This window comes from Mchenga conophoros, linkage group LG8, assembly GCF_057382185.1.
Source record: "Mchenga conophoros isolate Kocher_MC1m ecotype Shallow Benthic linkage group LG8, M_conophoros_male_GT1.1, whole genome shotgun sequence".
Classification (NCBI taxonomy): domain Eukaryota; kingdom Metazoa; phylum Chordata; class Actinopteri; order Cichliformes; family Cichlidae; genus Mchenga; species Mchenga conophoros.
The window spans coordinates 10,399,786-10,417,980 of NC_140533.1; the positions used below are offsets into that span (position 1 = coordinate 10,399,786).

At 41.1% G+C, this 18,195-nt stretch overlaps 1 protein-coding gene across 9 annotated transcripts in view; it reads left to right on the plus strand.

The window, feature by feature from the left end:
* arhgap17a (Rho GTPase activating protein 17a) overlaps nucleotides 1–18,195 on the plus strand; it is a 34,802-nt gene that overhangs the window by 5,714 nt on the left and 10,893 nt on the right. For 8 of the 9 annotated variants that reach the window (XM_085283968.1, XM_085283970.1, XM_085283969.1 and 5 more), the window contains exons 2-11: nucleotides 3,240–3,279; nucleotides 12,094–12,198; nucleotides 12,404–12,436; nucleotides 12,865–12,941; nucleotides 13,668–13,779; nucleotides 14,347–14,423; nucleotides 14,595–14,712; nucleotides 15,387–15,455; nucleotides 15,630–15,711; nucleotides 17,283–17,410. In XM_085283968.1, the coding sequence (XP_085140094.1) occupies nucleotides 3,240–3,279; nucleotides 12,094–12,198; nucleotides 12,404–12,436; nucleotides 12,865–12,941; nucleotides 13,668–13,779; nucleotides 14,347–14,423; nucleotides 14,595–14,712; nucleotides 15,387–15,455; nucleotides 15,630–15,711; nucleotides 17,283–17,410 (841 nt within the window). The remainder of the gene's footprint in view (nucleotides 1–3,239; nucleotides 3,280–12,093; nucleotides 12,199–12,403; nucleotides 12,437–12,864; nucleotides 12,942–13,667; nucleotides 13,780–14,346; nucleotides 14,424–14,594; nucleotides 14,713–15,386; nucleotides 15,456–15,629; nucleotides 15,712–17,282; nucleotides 17,411–18,195) is intronic. The other variant, XM_085283971.1, reaches the window with a different exon arrangement.

An 18,195-nucleotide genomic window follows, 5' to 3' on the forward strand; every position in this document is an offset into this window, starting at 1 on the left:
TTAAAGTGTTGCTTTCAGGTGAAATACCAGCGTCTCCACGATTGGGCACGTCATAAACACACCTCACCAGGTTCCTTTGTTCACATCAGCATCAGGAAGCTTAGCTCAGGGATACCAGTCAACTTCTTGTGTTTCTCTTGGCTTGTAAATGGTTTAGTCTGGTTTCGATTCAGCTCATAAATCACACATGTCATTAATTGGGCCAGTTGCAAAATGGATTTAAATGGCATGAATATGGCAGTGAGTTTTTTAAGTGCCTTTCCCGCAGTTTTTGTTGAGGTACCCTAGAAGTGTGGCTACTTCTTATTTTTTATTATTAATATGATCCTTTCTGTTAGCAATCAGAAATATGATGCATATTCTTTCAATCAGCTACATTTAGGCCAGCAACTGGAAATTGCTGATGCAATCGCAGGGCTGTGAGTGCAACACCTCAACCTTTGCATTCATTCAGGTTTTGCAACAGAAAAACAATAAAATGATATATTTAGGGGTTTTTTGTTTCAAAACAGGCAAGGGACCTAAACCAAGGGTGTCTTGCAAGCATCTACATGAACAATTGAACAAACTGGTTGGATAGTATGCCCTGTTTAATGATCTGTGAAACGGTAGCGCCACTTGGCCAGCTTAGGCCTCAATCACACAGGCCTGTATTTTCCAACTGGTTGGCAAGTGTTTTCTGGAGGTTGCTGTCAGTCACTGGTTGGAATCAGACACAAAGAGGGTACTGCTCTCAAAACCTCCTTATGATTTCTTTGGTTGCTAACATATTTAATCTAAAATTAAATTAATTAAAATGATTCTAGACATAACCAAGCGGCACAAGGGTGTGATCTGTAGTGTTGCAATGAAGGGAAAAGTACTTGATTTTTAAGATCAGGACCACACCAAGAGCACTCCAGCATGTACACTAGACCAAAACATGGATTGCATATTGTGGTTTTGTAATCACTTTTTGCATGTGTGCACATTACTGTGTGTGTGTGTGGGGGGGGGCGTTTGCATTTTTCCACATCTATGTTGAAGTCTTGTCTGTAGGTTTCTGTGGGTTATTAGATGTTTTACTGTGGCTTTCTTCTGGAGAGCATCTTTCCATTCATCTCAGATTCCAGATTATTCTGGTTTGGAGTCTTTAACTCCCCCCTAATCGCCTCTGAAAAACATAAATAAATAAATAAATAAATAAATATTTGTGCGTCTTTCCTTCGGACCCCAAACCTATGGTCCCTTCTCTGTCAGTCTGTTTCTCCTTGCTCCCTGCCTCTGTGTGGTAATTGAAAGCAGCTGTGTGGAGGTTACCATAGTTCATAGAGAGCAGTTTTTGGAGGAGGGCCCAGGATTTGTTTAGAGCTCAAATCTCCCAAAATTCAGGCAAATGACCGTCTTCAGGTTCTCTCAGTTGGAGGACTGAACCTGCACTTGGAAAAGTTTGCACAATAATTGGGCACAACTGCATCAGTGTAGACTACTTAAATGTCATGCCTCCCTTGCTTGACTCACAACTAGGGATGGGTATCGTTTAGGTTTTATCCGATACCAGTACCAAACCGGTACTTTTGAAATGGTGCCGGTGCTTAAACGGTGCTCGAACCGGTGCTTAAAGAATGGAGAACACACACTTTGTCCAAAAACCTCTCATGTTCAGCTGTTTTTTTTGTAAAAAAAAACAAACAAAAAACAAAAACAATGTTAGCCTTTTCTGCAGCTATAGGGGATTTATGGCATCACTCTTGGCTGGAAGCAGTGCTTAAACAATGGAAACAACACAAACTTTGTCCAAAAACCTCTCATATTTAGCTGTTTTCCACTTTTTCTTTGGTCATTTTAGCCTTTTTGGCCAGGGTGAAGGGAGTATCTGCCATCAAACAAGAAGACAGCCGCATGTAACTACGACGGTGTTTGCTAGTTCACCTTACGTGCATTAATGTAATAACGTGGTTAGCCTACTCAACGTAAATTACACACGAACAACATTAAGCTACTCACGCAGAGAAGAACGGCTGCTGCTGCCATCATCATCCGTCATCATTTCTGCTACACTGGCAGGGCTAGGGGCCAGGACTCTCCTCTTCGGGTTTTGGGGGGATGTTGCTAACTCCGGGTCTGATAACAGACACCACACTCGCAGTAGATGTGCACGGTGTGAGGTCTCGCAGCAATCTATCAAATACAGTGCATTTCTTGGCTTTTAAAAAAACCGCTATGCATCGCCAGGTGTTTCATTGGATTTGAGGTGTTACCTCCTTTGCACAATATCACCTTAAAGCACTTGTTGCAGGCTGCTGAGTTTGCATCTTTTGCTGTGAAGTACAGCCAGACTTTTGGGCATTTTTAATCTGTAGCTCTGCTCTAAAAGAACGTATGTACCTGGGTCCGCCTACTATCCTCGGAAACACAAAATGATTGGCTAGAATTCAAAGTGTATCACAGCTCAGGAAAAAAAAGCACCGAAATAAAGCACCGAAATGTGCGCTGCTTTTTGGTCTGGTTACTACCGTTTATGTCAGAACCATACCGGTACCCATCCCTACTCACAACCATTTATTAGTTCATCCCTAGAAATTCAGATGTTGGCTAAAATACAGCACTTATTCATTGGAAGTATTGCTTGTATGAGCTTAATATAACTATGGCACACAAGGAAAAAAAATAACAATACAGCAGGCAGTAAACTGTCCCTTCTCTCTAACAAGAAGCCACCACCCCGTGTGAAGGCATTAACAAGCAGTCTGAGGTGTGCCTGTGTTTTCCCAGCCTTCTCTCTTTAAGTGAATCTAATCTGTCTGACCTCTTCAAGTCCAACTATTAGTTTGCTATTAATAGTTCAGGCAGAGCAGGGCTGCATGCTGTGCGCATGAAGACATGAGTCTGAGCTCTTGCAGCTTAAGGAAATCAAGGCTTGTTGAGCAAACAAGAAAGCAACTGAAAGAGTAAACAGAAACACACCTTCTGTATTGTTGCTCGTTTTATTCACTTTAAGGACACACTGAAGTTTGAAGAGAAACATGACTTGCTTGACTGCTTGAGCCATGGAAACAAACTAAAAAGATCAACACACTCTTTCAACATTCCCACAGATTCCAAGGGCACAGCTTTGATTTTAATTTAACTGTGGAAGCCAGCGTTTCAGGGTTAACGTCATTTCCCTCAGATATTTTTCAAAGTGTATTGAACCACTTGTCTGCCGTCATCTGTCAGTGCTAATTTGTGCTCTCTTGTTTATTTTTTCTCACCCACAGAGCAGAGAAAACAGAAGTTCTCAGTGATGACCTCCTGCAGGTAAATCATTAACCGGACACTGTAGAGCTCTGACCAGCTCTCAATGTGGGCGTATGTGTCAAGCAGGGGTTGTAGCTGGTTGTGCCATTGTGTCTGTGTTTTGTATGAAATCAGTTTTTATTTACATCTCTACAATTAAAATATTTGGAACAGGTTAATTGATGACATGTTCCTCAATAAGGAACCAGGAGTGCTCTCAAATGCACTGAGTATTGAATCCAGCACTCCACTGTGGTGCTGACACTGAGCTTGAGCTTATCGTCTACTGAAATTTCTAAAGTATTGTGTAGTAGTGTATAACTGATTGTCATTAGTATTAGATGTACAATGCTGTGGAAAAGTCTTGAGTCACTCCTCATTTCTTTATGTTTGACTATAAAAATAAACAATACATGCAGTGCTTTGTTGAAATATCTGATGTATAAGGCTGCTGCCGATTGGGAACCAAAAATTTCCCTTTTGAGTTCATCACCTCTTGCTACCGATTTTAAGTCCTTGAGCCTTTTCTCCCTGTTTCCCTTCCCTACAAATGGCTTCTTGACAGCCAAACTAAAATTGATACCATTTCAGATTCTGCTTTAGCAAACAGTAACTGGATCAACTGAAGGTCCAGATGCCTTTCAGGTCCTCTGTCATTTCTTTTCTGGATTTTGTTCTGTCTCTCAAGGACATGAATTTGCTCTAGATGGTTTTTTACACCTGCCAACTTGTGCAACAAGTTGAAAAAAAAATATGTATCTGAAAATGGGCATCTACAAGGACTGGATAGAAAATGACTGAAACCAAACCAGAAACACTGCAAAACTTTCAGAGGGGCTGGAGAACAGTTGCTTAAGACTTTCTCAGCTTCAGCAGATTAATACTATAAATTTGCCATTCTGTTGCTGCTTCATGCGACAGTTACAGCCACAGTGTAGGACGGATCGCTGTCGTAGGAACTCGATCTCAACAGCAGTCAGACTGTACAATATCCACACAAGATAAATGCTGTATAAAAGCACATGTATATTTTATCATTCCCACTGCACTTTATGTACATTATAAAAAAAAAATATTGGTGTATTCTGGCTTTTCTTTTTTTCTATTTAAATTTTTCTAATATAGCTCTAATTCGCCCTTTCTTCCTGTCGCTTGTGCAGCTGTAACAAGTGAATTTCCTCAGTGTGGGATTAAATAAAGTCTATGTTTATGCCAGTTACTTGTCTTGTCTTCTAGGGTAGTCACTGGGAGCACTTTGCTGTTGACTTCTCGGTACTATGAAGTGACGAGCCAGGACATGAATTTCAACCACGGAAGCGTTAATTTTTAACTTAAAGAGTGACTTCACTGAGTACTGTAAAATTTAGCAAAGAGTTGTCATGACAAGTGCTGGGTGAATAACGGTATATCAGTGCATTCATTTGAGTAGTACTTGTGTAACTCATGTGGCTGTTGCTGGTACAGGTGAGAGTCACCAGGCACTCTGAGACACAATATTGTGATTTTTAACATTTTGAGATATGCCGAGTATTGAATAACATATATTATAACATCTGCAGTACTGAATATTGTAATAACGTATATTGCAATTTATCACCTTTTAAAAAACTGCTTTGTCTATATCTGTTTTAAACGATAAGATACAATCATCTCACTTTGGCTAATTTTTGCTGCAAGATAAGATTGTCAAGCACGCCATCACTGTCCATAAATGTCAGTCAGTCTGCAATTGAATGTTGCAGTCGAGTTGGCAATTACATGCAGTCTATTTCTGATAATATAGCAATTAACTGTGATAAGTCTTGAAAATCACGTATCTGTTGCTGCCTACAGAGACAGAAGTTCACAACACCCTCACATTCCAGACACAAGCTGCAGTCGGTCACAGAATATGTAAAAATTCTGTGCAGCCACTGATTTTTGTAGATGCAAGGAGGTTGCTGTCTTGTTTTTACTCATGTGACTGAACAGGTAGGAGACAGCTTTGTTAGGCTAAGTTTGTCCAGTGTTGAATGGTGTTACGATTAAGCTGATTTAATGTTTACTTGGGTAACGTTAATGTGAACGTGCTTGAGATGAGCTCTCTTGTTTGTAATATTTAATTTATTTCATAAAAAAAATTCAAATACTACATTGATACAATATCACCATGCTAAACATTGCGATACTATGATCTATCAATTTCTTTCCACCACCTCATTGCTAGAAAAGTGCTGTGAAGCACATGCAAAGTACTTCTGAACTCTGCGTGCAGAGCAGCAGATATATCTGTCTGCTGCCTCTGAGCTGATCTGAGGCAGACAGCAGGTGGGGCTGGGGCAGAATACTGGCTGCTCAGCAAAGACATTCCAGCAGTGAACATGGTCTCTGTTTTAATGGGAGATGAATATAAACTGTCAAGGAAGCTCGGCTGCCTTTGCGCTACTTCCTGCAAAGAGATGCAATGTCCATCACCCTCCATTATTTTCATTGGTCTCTGCACTGTCACCTTATATTGCTGATTATCTAAACCAACAGTAAATGAGAGATGATGGACGTGAAAATGAAGTGAGCCTCATATGGACAAAATGCACATTTGAGTGACAGCTAGAACATCAGATTCAGAGCCAGCTGGACTTACTATAATTCAAGTGGACAACAGTGGTGACTTTAACCGCTTGGGGTGCTTTTTCACTGAAGAAAGGAAGTTATATTTTTCTGACAATTGACTTTGACCGCTCCTCAAAGACACTGTTGTTCTACGTCTGTCTGGAAATCAGCTGTTGTTTTCCTGGAATCAGTCTCTAGGATCTTTCTGATAAAGAAAAATGGAGTGAGTCACTCAGAGATGGCGACTCAATCACCTTTAATTTCTCCGAAGGCTGCTTTCACTTCTTGTCTTGAAATAGGAATTCTCTGTTTGTTTCTTAGTAAACTTTTGTGTTGTCCTAATGTTTTTGCAGAAGACAGTTTAATTTGTTGTGGTACATCTTCTGTTAATACCCAGTGATAATGTATAATTTCCAAAAATGGTTTTAATCCCACCTACTGTATAGCCACTACAGCAACAAATACTCTGCTTTGGCAGTAGATGTGTTGAGTATTGTTAATTTCTCATTTCTCTCAAGGGCCTTCTGAGCATGACTTAAAACGCTAGTAAGATACATTAGCTAACATAATGATTGTCTATACACTTAATTAATATCCACTGAGGTTCTAATACATACCCTCATAAAAAAACAACAACTTTGTTTGGATGTACTGTATAGAGCTAAGTGTGGCCACATCAAAGCAGTAAGAAAATCCTCATTGCATCTTTGTATCCAAGCAGTGAGTCGAAAGAATTCTCATTCATGTTTTTGTTTTTTTATACTGTCATGTTGCACACCTTGGTGCCCATTTGCAACCACTGTAACTCACTCAAAATGCCACTGGTAGAATATGGATGAACAACAAGTAAAGATAAACCAGTGCTCCAGTTTTTTTAGATCCTTAAATAGCTTCCAGTTAAATATCGAGTTTAAGTCTCATTATAGATAGATGTCATAGATGTGTTTGCTTAGTACATCCCCAATAGGAACAAGGACCAGTGATAACAATAATGACCACTGTAAGTCCAGGCAAGTATTCTTAGTAGTTTATTTTGCTCCAGTCCACTCATAAAATCCAGTTAAAGCCTGCATGTTGGCATGGTAACCCACTAGTGTTGACTCAAACCTACATTAGACGAAGGTGGACAGTTTGTTCCTGAGTGTCTGGCTAGAGATAATCGAATTCCCTACGTAATCACTGCTTACTATTAATCTGCTATGTGCCTATGTTCATGTTTTACTTATTTGTGTCTTTATTAAGTTTGTCTGTAATATATTTGGTTTTAATTAATGGCACTTTGATTAATCTCTTTATGTAATAAGGGATGATGGAAGTACTGTCTGAGAAGCAGCTTAGATTAGAACAAAATAGAATAGAAAAGAATAGCTCTTTATTCGTTATACATGTAGAACAAAATTGTGGTTGCTCAATGCCAACTATGCAGGAATAAAATATAAATGATAAGACAGCAGGCAAAAATAACAAACAGGGGAAATGTACAGAATCAAGAAGAATATATGCAAAGCAAGAGAAAGGCGCAGAATGCAGAACAAAGTGCAGTCAGGTTCAAAAAGTATTTGAGCAAAGACACAATCTTTTTTTTGCCTCTGTACACCACCACAGTGAGTTTGAAATGAAACATGGTGCGATTGAATTGCAGACTTTCAGAACCATTTTTATATGTAGACCCACATTTCAAAGGCTTCGGATGGATAAAATTCCTTTGGAGTCTGTGACTGTCTGAAGTCAAGAGCCCATGGACGTCACTAAATGCTGTATTTCCTCTCTTGGGATGCTCTGCCAGGTCCTCAGCTGCTGCTTATTTGTGGGCCTTTCTCCATTCTGTTTTGTATTTAATAACTGGAAAGCATGCGCTGTTGGACTGAGATCACATGACTCAGTTGGCTATTGAAAAGAACCCACTTCTTTTCCTTGAGAAACTCTTGCTTTTGCTGTAAGCTTTGGGTCATTACCCATTTGCACTCTGAAGTGTTGTCCAAGCAGTTTTCAGGATTTGAAAGCTGAGCAGAGAGTACAACCCTGTGCACTTAACAATACATCCTGCTACTTCTATCAGCAGTCACATTATCAGTATATCTTAGTGACGTAGTTCCAGTGGCAGCCTTACATGCCTCCACTATGTTTGACAGGTGTTGTGCTATGCTTCAGATCATGAGCTGTTTCTCTCCTTTTCCATCTTTTCAGTTGTCAGTCCAGTACTTGTGGAAACTAACCAACTCTTTACAGTCAGCTTCTTTCTTAGCTCGATTGCCTCAAAGCGGTCCTCTGCTTGATCCTCTGAGGTGGGAAAGAGTCAGCCAGCATTCCTGTGCCAGCTGCCTGCCCATTTCTTCTTCTCTGTATATAGCATCAGTCCACATGGGTACTGCAGAAGTACTTCAGAAATATCGTGTTGCCAGTGTAATAAGTTCGGAGCCACCTGTTTGAACACTTCTGTCATTGATCCCTCCTGCAAACAAAGAATATTTTGTTTCCCATCCAAGGCTTACAGAATAATTCCACCCTTAATGCGTCATCTCAAGCTATTTTTTGCTCTTTCAGGACATGTTCAGACATGTTAACATCATTTCTCTTAGGAACCAATAAATAAACACATCCACTGTCTGTCTTTTTCCTCCCTGTCTGTCCTACATATTATTGGGATTCCCTTTCCTATGACGCATCATGGGATTGACCAAGTATTGACCTCATCACACGGCAGGAGGGGAAAAAAACACGCCCCGCTGCTTTTCAGCTTCTTTTCGGATCTGCCGAGACTCCTCAGGATAATTTATTCTTTCTCTGGCCCCACTTTCTAACAATGTAAGGAAGAAAGTTCCTGCCATGTAATCCAAACATTTCCCATACACCCACACAGGAATTTAGGCCCTTCTAGAGCATAGGGAGGGGAATCCCCTGAATGTTTTTGTACCAGGCACTAAATGAACTGGGTCTAATCACTGTTCCCAAGCCTATAACGCGTGTATCCTTGTGTTCATGTGTGTGTTTTGGTTAGATTGTATTTAAGCCAGCTGTTTTAGGAATGCCGGGGGCCACCATGGGTCGGTACTGACGTAAGAGCACAAGGAGAGGGGAGGGAAGGGGCGGCACACGGAGGCGGATATCTGCTGTGCAGTTCCTGCGTTCCGACTCCGTTCTGTTTTTGGAACACAATTGTGCGGTATTTGGTTTATCCTCCTCCTGAAGTCGCCTCCCTCCATTTCTGCTCGTGTTACCGTCTAGATCTCACTGTTCCCCTTTATAATTTGAACATCTCGTAAGTGCATGTTTAGCGCTTTGAGACATTTATAGAGTTCTGATTTCTCACTTCAGTAGAAACCTGTTCTGTGAAGTTGCTTTCCCATTTTTCACAAGTAAGGCCAACTTTAACCAATCCCTTGCGTTGTCACGCTGTGTTCACCAGGCTTCTAAGTACATGTGAACAGTAACTCGCCATCAGCCCTTCCATTCCATAGCGACAGTCGGCCTAATGTTGACGCTGACCATCGCAGTCAGACACCTGGCACGACAAGCACAGTGAATAGTGACCCTGGGGCGTTTCAGTTGGCCTCTGTCCTTCAGCCTGAATAGCTGTAACTTCAATCAATGACAGTATTATATCTGGTGTCAGGCTAAAGGCACAGAGTGGATCTGTGGAGTCAACTGAGTAAACAGGAGAAAGTCTGTGTAATCAAAAAAGCCTTTTCAAAGCCAAAGAGCTGCTCGCCATGGGTCACATCTCGGTGGGCGCTGCTGGGAAGACATTTCCGATGAGTCACGTGTTTCGAAGATAACATTCCAGCGTTGCTCCGCAGGAGCAGGCCTTATCAGTCACGCTTGAACTTTGACCCCTGACCCTGACAAGGCCATCACAAATCATATTTCTGCATGGAGCTGGAGCTCATTAGCCCTCAGCTGGGCGCTCTGCCATGTTGGGTTGTGATGACAAGTTAGTGGGGTTGATGAGATTAATCTAAAGTTCTTTAAAGAGGCTGGTTACACTTTTCCTTTTACAGTGGTTGACACTAGCGTAGTTGATACTACGTTTAGTTTTTGCATAGGCCAGTACAGACAATAACATCAGTGACAGCACTATTAAATTGTCTAACACAGTGGTGGACGTACAGTAACATAAGTGTAATGTATTTGTGACACAGTTCAATGTTCTCTTAGGTAGTGCAGAGACGAGGAAAATAGTTTTGTTGTCTGAGGTCGTGCTGTGCTTCTGGTTACTTGGCATCATATTTCCACGCTATCAGAGGTTGGCTCCGACTGCTTGTCTAGCCGCTGATAGACTTCCTCAGCTTCAGTCTGGGATTTTAACAGAAAACGACACAAATAACTGCTAATCGGTTGAGTTGACAGGTTATGGGCAGGATTCATCACTTTTGCTGCCTAACTGCTGCATAATTATTCTGTTATTAGCCACAGCGGCTATCGGGTATAGTGAATGTTTAGCATTTAACATGTGCACTTTCCAAGTTACCTTAAAGTGTTGCTCAGTGTTGTAAACATACGCTACTTCAGCTGCTAGTGGGGGCCAGAGCTGTGTCAAGTTGTGTATCAACTGCATTTTCTCTCTGTAATCTTCATTGCTGCGTTCCAGTTACCTTGGAAGTTGGGTGTCGGTCACTTCTGAGTTATTTAGCTTGTGGCTCTATATAATGTTAGTGACAGCTAATATCCGTCTCATTGGTTCTGACTGTGATCACTGCAGACCCACCCAGCTGCTGTTTAAACCTTCTGTTTGGGATGGGCAGCCAATCAGAAGATAAATGAAATGTAGGCAGGTAGAGGATGACGTGGTGGCTATGAGTCATGTGAAGTACTCTAAAGGAGTGCCTGAGCCTGGTTCTGCTGGATGTTTCTCCTTCCCACTGTCACCAAACTGCTTGCTCATTGTGTTTTTCTCTGTTGCGTTATTGTACGGTCTACCTTACAATACAAAGCGCCTTGACACGACTGTTGTGGTGATTTGGCGCTTTATAAATAAAAATATGGTTGTCTCCTTTTCTAATTGTGATAAAGTATAACATTTCTTGTAGGGCTGCTCGATTATGGCAAAAATGATAATCACGATTATTTTCACTGAAATTGAGATCACGATTATTTGACGATATTTATTTAACCCTTTAAGACCTACTATAGAACCAAGTCCACCAGAGCTTATATTATTTTTTTTACATGCTGTAGTGCCATTTGTGGGAGCATTTCAAGTTGCTATACATCAATACAACTGTTATAGCCCATATTTTAATAATATGTATGCATTAAGTCCATAGTAATTACATAAATTGCAAAAAAGTGCAATAAACTACAAAAAAAATTGAAAATCTCTTTTGTTTTGTTTACATATATTTCTACTTGGAGAAATTTAAGAGGTTTATCCCTCAAAACTTTAAATACAATAAAGTTGCAAAAAATAGTTTCCCACCACAGGAAATTTATTTTGAGTGTCTTCATAGTTTTATTTTGGAGATACAGTTTTTATATACTGCAGGAAAAACAAAAAACAATCCTATGATGCAAATTTGCAAAGAAAACAGCAGGTGCATCATTTCACTGTGGGAAGTGTTACGAACAGCTGATCGAATCGGCAAAGCGTGTTTCTGGAATATTATGTTTTTGTTCCTGCAAGCGCTTTTTATGCAATTTTTGCAAAGCTTATATGTGGAAGGAAACCGTGACCGAGGACAAGCTGATGGCATCAGATGTAAGTACAACTCCTCCGGTTTCATATGCAAAACAAATTATTGCGCTAGCTTACACGGTTCAGGTTCTACAGGGATTTAAAAATAGTTACACAACACGGAGCGTGCTGCTCTGACCGGCTTTAAAGGGTTAACAATGACTTAAAAAAATAATATAAAATAGTGTGCAACACCACTGAAGTTTTTTTTTTTAAACTCTTTTCAACCAACAGCAGTCACTCTCCTCTCCAAATAACTTCTGCTTAGCTTTCCGAGCTTCCCTCGGGTCCTCTTAATCAGCGGTCTCCAACCTTTTTTGCGCCACGGACGGTTTATGCCCGACAATATTTTCACGGACCGGCCTTTAAGGTGTCGCGGATAAATTAGGGAGGGGCTAATAATCGGCTCAGTCATTTTTAATGATCGTTGAAAGCCCAGATCGTAATCGTGATTAAAATTCGATTAATTGAGCAGCCCTAATTTCTTGGGTGTTTGTGTTCTCAGTGTGCTCTTTCTACCTCAGCAAAAAGCTCTTTATTTGCCTAAAATCTCTTCTTGTATGTCTTGTGCACAGATTGAACGGCGCATGGAGCTGGTACGCGTGGTGTCCCACAACACACACAAAAAGATGGTGTCGTGTCTACAGGGACACATCGGTGCAGAGGCAGAGAAGAGACATGTAAGCCATCAAGCTTGTGGCTATAAAACCTGTTAAAGCAAATCAAGCAGCTGTTGCAGGATTTAGCTGTTCCTCCCACACACGTCGGGTTCTTTTTTATTTATATATATTTTTTCCTTGAATGTGTCCACAGTAGGAAGCACAATCTATAATTTCTCTTTTGTTTTGTTTTTCTACCCTACACCACCCAAAATATCCACCTCAGTCTGTACCACGCCTCTATACAGGAAATGGTCAGGTAAAAGCACTTATTCCACTTCTCCAATCCTCAGCACCACTTGCTCCATTTCCCATTTCCAGCATCTGTCATCTTCATTCACTATGCATGACACACTCGGCTTTGGGGATTCTCTCGATTAAAAACAGGATGCTGCACACACATCAGTGTTTATTCGCTGATGTAAATCATATAACTGTAAAAATAAGCTGTCATTTAGCAGAAGTGTCACTTCCTTAGTTTTCGTCTTAAATTGTATTCATGGTCTATTTTTTTTCCTCTTCTGCTCAAAAAGCTCGCTTCCTCTTTCTGAATTTACGCTTGATATGTTCAATGGAAAGTCCTAAACCAGTTTTCCATTGGCTTGACCTTGTATGCATAAGTTCATGTGTTTGTGCACCCGCATCTAATCACTGTTTGCATTTTTTCCTCCACTAAACACACAACAGAAAAAGCTTCCCCTTACGGCACTGTCCCAGGCAATGACTGAAGGTGGAAGCCAGTTGGGAGAAGACTCCTTAATAGGGTGAGTGTGTGATTGATTGACACACCAGAAATCTAATTGCCTTGTCTGGGCAACGGTTGCCGATATAGAGCAGAAGCACCCCAGAGAGTGTGAAATGCAAGGTCTCACATTCAGGGTAAGCGGCCTTCCCGGTTCTGTTTGTCTGTCAGGGGCTTTCAGCAGTTCCCTTACAGAAGAATCAGATCAGCTATTCTGGTGCTCATACGCAGAGTAGTTGAGGATCTAGAAAGTAGATGTCTACAAATCTACACTGCAGCTATGAGTCTGTCTGGAAAGAATAAGGAAGGGGAAGTATGAGAGTCTGCTTGCACATGTGATTCAATCATGCCAACAGTTTTATTGATATCTGGAACTCGCTGTTTCTCGTGTCAAGGCTTATAGGTTTCATATCTGGGAAAACTGCAGCTCAAAACTGATTCACTCGTAGATAAAGTGTCACTAGGTCACTTTGTGCTCCTGGCTTTGAGCGGCTACAAATGATGACATCAGTGACCTGGTTTTGTTCTCAGCTGTTGGCTGTGGACAGATGAAGGCCTGGTTACGCAGACTGTGGTCCTTCTGTGTTGTTATGTAAATTCCATTTTGCAAAGAACACGTGTGATTACACTGGTTACAGAAGACCTAACATCCACATCTGTTAGTGCGGATATGTTAATGAGGCATATGTGTGACTTTGCTTGATTTTAACAGGCCTGTCTCTCTCTCTCTTCATGTGCTTGTCAATAGGAAAATGATGGAGGTGTGCGGAGATGCAGAGAATCGTCTGGCATCAGAGCTGATGCAACATGAGCTGCAGATAGAGAAGGACGTTCTGGATCCACTTAGCCAGTTAGCCGAGGTCAGAAACCCTACGCATTAATATTAACTTAATATAAAGGAACTGCTTTTTGAATGGCTAAAATATCAGCTGCACCCATTTCTCCACTTTAACTGGTGTCATTTATACTTTATATGATTAATTTTCTCTTGCTTTGTGCTGCCCAACTCCAAATGAACGAAAGCTTTTTAGTAAAAAGCAGCTAGTTGCTAGAGCAGTGACCCATTATGGTGATTGTCCTGTGTTTTTCGAAACATCCCAGCCCTCATAACACTAGCCAAAGTATCCTTGTCCTAGATACTGAACCCCGAGTTGCTCCTGATCAATTCACAAGAGTGTGAATGTTGGATAGTAAGCACTTAGGCATAGAAAAAGTGCTTGTGTGGATGAGTGAATGAGACGTTTTTTAAAGCTGTTCTGAGTTAGTAACTAGAGTACAATAGTGCTATATAAGAACCAGTCCATTTAACAATTACCATATTTTATTAAACCTCCAATAGTCATGCAGGAAAATCAGTGGCAGTGCCTTGCAGGTCTTCTTCAGAGGTATATTTTCTTAAGCTTGGTGTGTTTTAACCATTCATTTAGGTGGAAATCCCTAACATCCTGAAGCAGAGGAAACAGCTGGCCAAACTGGTGTTGGACTATGATTCTGCCAGAGCAAGGTGTGTCTGAATGTCTTTCTGCTTGTTAGGCGATGCATTCTAAAATACCTGGAACTGCTAACACAGTAGCATAAATCACATTTATTCACAGGCATTAACTTTTTTACAGTGCCCACATTTCAGATTGCCGTCTGCATTTCCTGCTTTTTCCTCTTTTCTTTCCGTATTCAGATGGTTGCAGGCAACCAAGTCAATAATCTCAGGAACAAACACTCAAGCACTGACGGCCAAGGCTGACTTACTCAAGGAAGAGGTGGATGAGGCCATGAACAAAGTGGAGCTTTGCAAGGTAATCTTTATGTGCAAACATACTGATTCATTTCTGCAAGTCTATATCAAGGCAAACTACCAGTCATGTCAAATCATCAAATCAGGACCGTATCGAAGAAATGCCACTTGCAAGGTCATGACCTGATTGATAATGTAACTCAACTGATGCCATTAAATGTAGACTACTTTATTCATGGCTACTTGTTGTGTTTAAGACTACTTAGGCTTAAAAGCAATCACATAGCAGAGTTAAAGTGATCTGAGTAAAAGAAACTGGAAATAGGCCTGGGAGTAAACTCATTAGAGCAACAACTGGACATTCCAAGACCCTTGGAATGGCCGGTTTGCTGACGCATGCAAACTGACTCTGTCCTGTCAGCTCTCTGTGTGTTTGTGTGAATCTACTGAACTGAGTCACTGGTGACTTTAGTGTCATGACTCCATGATGTGTGTTTCTGTCCAGGACGTACAGAACTTTCTGTAAAACTTAGGATTTATGAGTCGTGCGAAGCTTAACCGGCCACTGACGCCTGAACTTGTGCCACCTGAAGCACTTTTCCATTCGAGGGATGACATTAGTAGATATGATCCTCTTTAATAGCCTCACTAATTCCCCTGTTTTCCCTTATAAATGATAACTTAACATCATCTTTATATATCTAACATCATGCCTTTTTGTTTCTTCTACAACAGGATCAGCTTGCTGCCGACATGTACAGTTTTTTCTCAAAAGAAGGCGACTATGCCCACTATTTCGTAACGGTGAGTTCACTGTGTCAACAAGCCAGCGCTGTTGTTGCATGACTTTCCGTGGGAACATTCACAGCTGCAGAGTAGCTGTGGGGCGGATGCTTGGCAAGCTGTTTGTATTTACTTTGCTGTCATGTACTTTACTGCTCTTATTATTCTGCTGTGTGTGTCTCTCTGTTTCTGTAGCTCTTAGAAGCTCAGGCAGATTACCACAGAAAGTCTCTCACTGTTCTGGAGACTGTCTTGCCAACCATCCAGGCTCAGCAAGGTATAAGATATGCAAACATGCTTTAAGCACACACACCTGTTTAGCACAAAATAGTGCAACGTTGTTATGGGGAAAATAAAAGTCACTTTCCCATGCATAACATGTGACGTGACCCTTTTGCTTATTTCTTGGAGGAACCTCCTGTACCTCCTTCTCAGCAGCAACCTCTGTTTTACCCGTTTTTTTGGCTCCCCCTTTTAAATATCTACTTTACATGGAAATTCACTCATATGTGTCCTGACTTGCAATGAGGAGAATCAAGTTTTCATTCTCAGCTGACTCTAGAAATCCAAAACCGCTGCTTTCAGTTACATCCCGCCAATCTTTTTCTTCCCCACGTTTTGACATTGTTAAAGGTACAGCGTGTAAAATATCACCACTAGATGGTCAATAGATTACAGATTGCAGTCAACTGAATTCTGTCTTCTTACCTTGTCAGATTCGAGTGCATAATCTTAACGACGCTGGCTGCTCTAGGACAATCACTTGGCCCTGTTTCTATTACTATTTATTATAACATAGTTGAATATTATCAACACTTAGCAATAGATCAGGAATAAAATGAAAATGGATATGTGTTAATTAAATATTTTGGAGTATTTTGCATATTAACTCCATGCCTCTAGCTACGGTGGCCGTTTTAGGACAAACAACTCTGGCTGCCGTTCATCTGTAGTGTGTAGGCGGTCAGTGCGCTGTTTACCTCAGCTGCTCATCCTCGTCTATTCACGGGGAGAGGAGGAGACTGCAAAACTTTGAAAAAGGTATCCAATGCAGTGTGATGAGTCAGGAAAGCTCACTTAGCTGTTGTTGTTGAAGATGGCGGGGCTTCCACCAGTCTGTGCCCGCTCCTTTGTATATTTAATGGGTTAATTCTAAGTTCAGTTTTTTGGAAAATGTAATAAATAATCATATTTATGAGTACGGTATTTTTCTTTTCTATTAAATAAACTCTAAAAATGACTGACTATACCTTTAAAGGGGTCCTGACATTAAACAACAGTCCTCGACTCTGAGAATTTTAGGATTGTGATGTCTCCTCTCAGTTTGTTTTCATCTTACGTGCACTCTTTAGCTGTGTCTTGTTCAAGGAGTTTGTTTTTTCTGCATTAAACACATGTGGTCTTACACAGACTAGCCTGGTCTCCCAGCATGTGGCAATGACTCATGAGCTCCACACACACCCACCTGGTTTTGGAGCGCCCCACACCACCCCAAAATTCTTTCCCCGGCCCTCCCTCCTTACTTGCCTTTAAGCTCACGTGCTCACACTCGCTCATAAACACATAAAGATTACAGAACAGTCACTTCTGTTGGCTGAGAGCCTGTGGTTATTATTTGGCGACACCTTGTAGGGGGAGTTTTTTTTTTGTTTTGTTTTGTTTTTTTTAACAAAATGGCCCAAAGGGAAGTTTTTGACCCAGATATCTACCATCCAAACCAGTAACAGGCCTTACTCACACTTATATGTATTTTACAATTATAATAATCTGGTCTTTCATGTGTTTCTAATTCCACTCTTTGCTCCTTTCTTCTCCTCTCTATTTATTATTAACTCTCTTTACATTCAGATTCATGGACGGAAAAGCCGGCGTTTGGCACTGGTTTGGATGAACACCTGAAAAGGAGTGGGAGGGAGATCGCCCTGCCAATAGAGGCTTGTGTCATGATGCTTCTAGAGACGGGCATGAAGGAAGAGGTATGGAAGTTATAGATTGTGGCAGGGAGTGAAGACGAGATACTGATTGAAATTTAAGTGCTTTGGATCATCGAAGTAAGATATACGGTCACCAGATCCTTTCAGTTAAACCTTATTAGTAAGTGGTTGCTTTATGGCCGAGATTCAGTAAGGTGCTCGCAACCTTCCTCAAAGATTTTGGTTCATATTGACATGATAGCATCACATAGTTGCTGCAGATTTCTTGGCTGTGCATCCATGATATGAATCTCCCATTAAACAACATCCCAAACGTGCTCCATTAGATTGCGATCTGGTGACTGTGATTTGAGTACAGTGAAGTCATTGTCACGTTCAAGAAACCAGTTTGACATGATTTGAACTTTGTGGCGTGGAGCATTATCCTGCTGGAAGCAGCTAACAGAAAATGGGTACACCGTGTTCATAAAGGAAGGTCAGCAACAATACTCAAGCTGTGGCATTTAAACAATGTTCAGCTGTACTAAGTGGCCCAAAAATATCCCTCAAACATTACACCACCATCCTGAAACAATGTTTTTTACATCCGATTCACCATCCAAATGTTGCAATAGAAAACAAGACTCATTGGACCAGGCCATGTTTTCTCTTATGAAATGTAGCCTCTGTGTCCTGTTCTTAGCTGACAGGGGTGGTGCCGAGTGTGGCTTTCTGCAGCTGTAGCTCATCGGGTTCAAGGTTCAGAGATGCTCTTCTGCATGGAGTGGTTGTAATGAGTGGTTATTTGAGTTACTGTTGCTTCTCTGTTAGCATGGTTGTGTCATTCG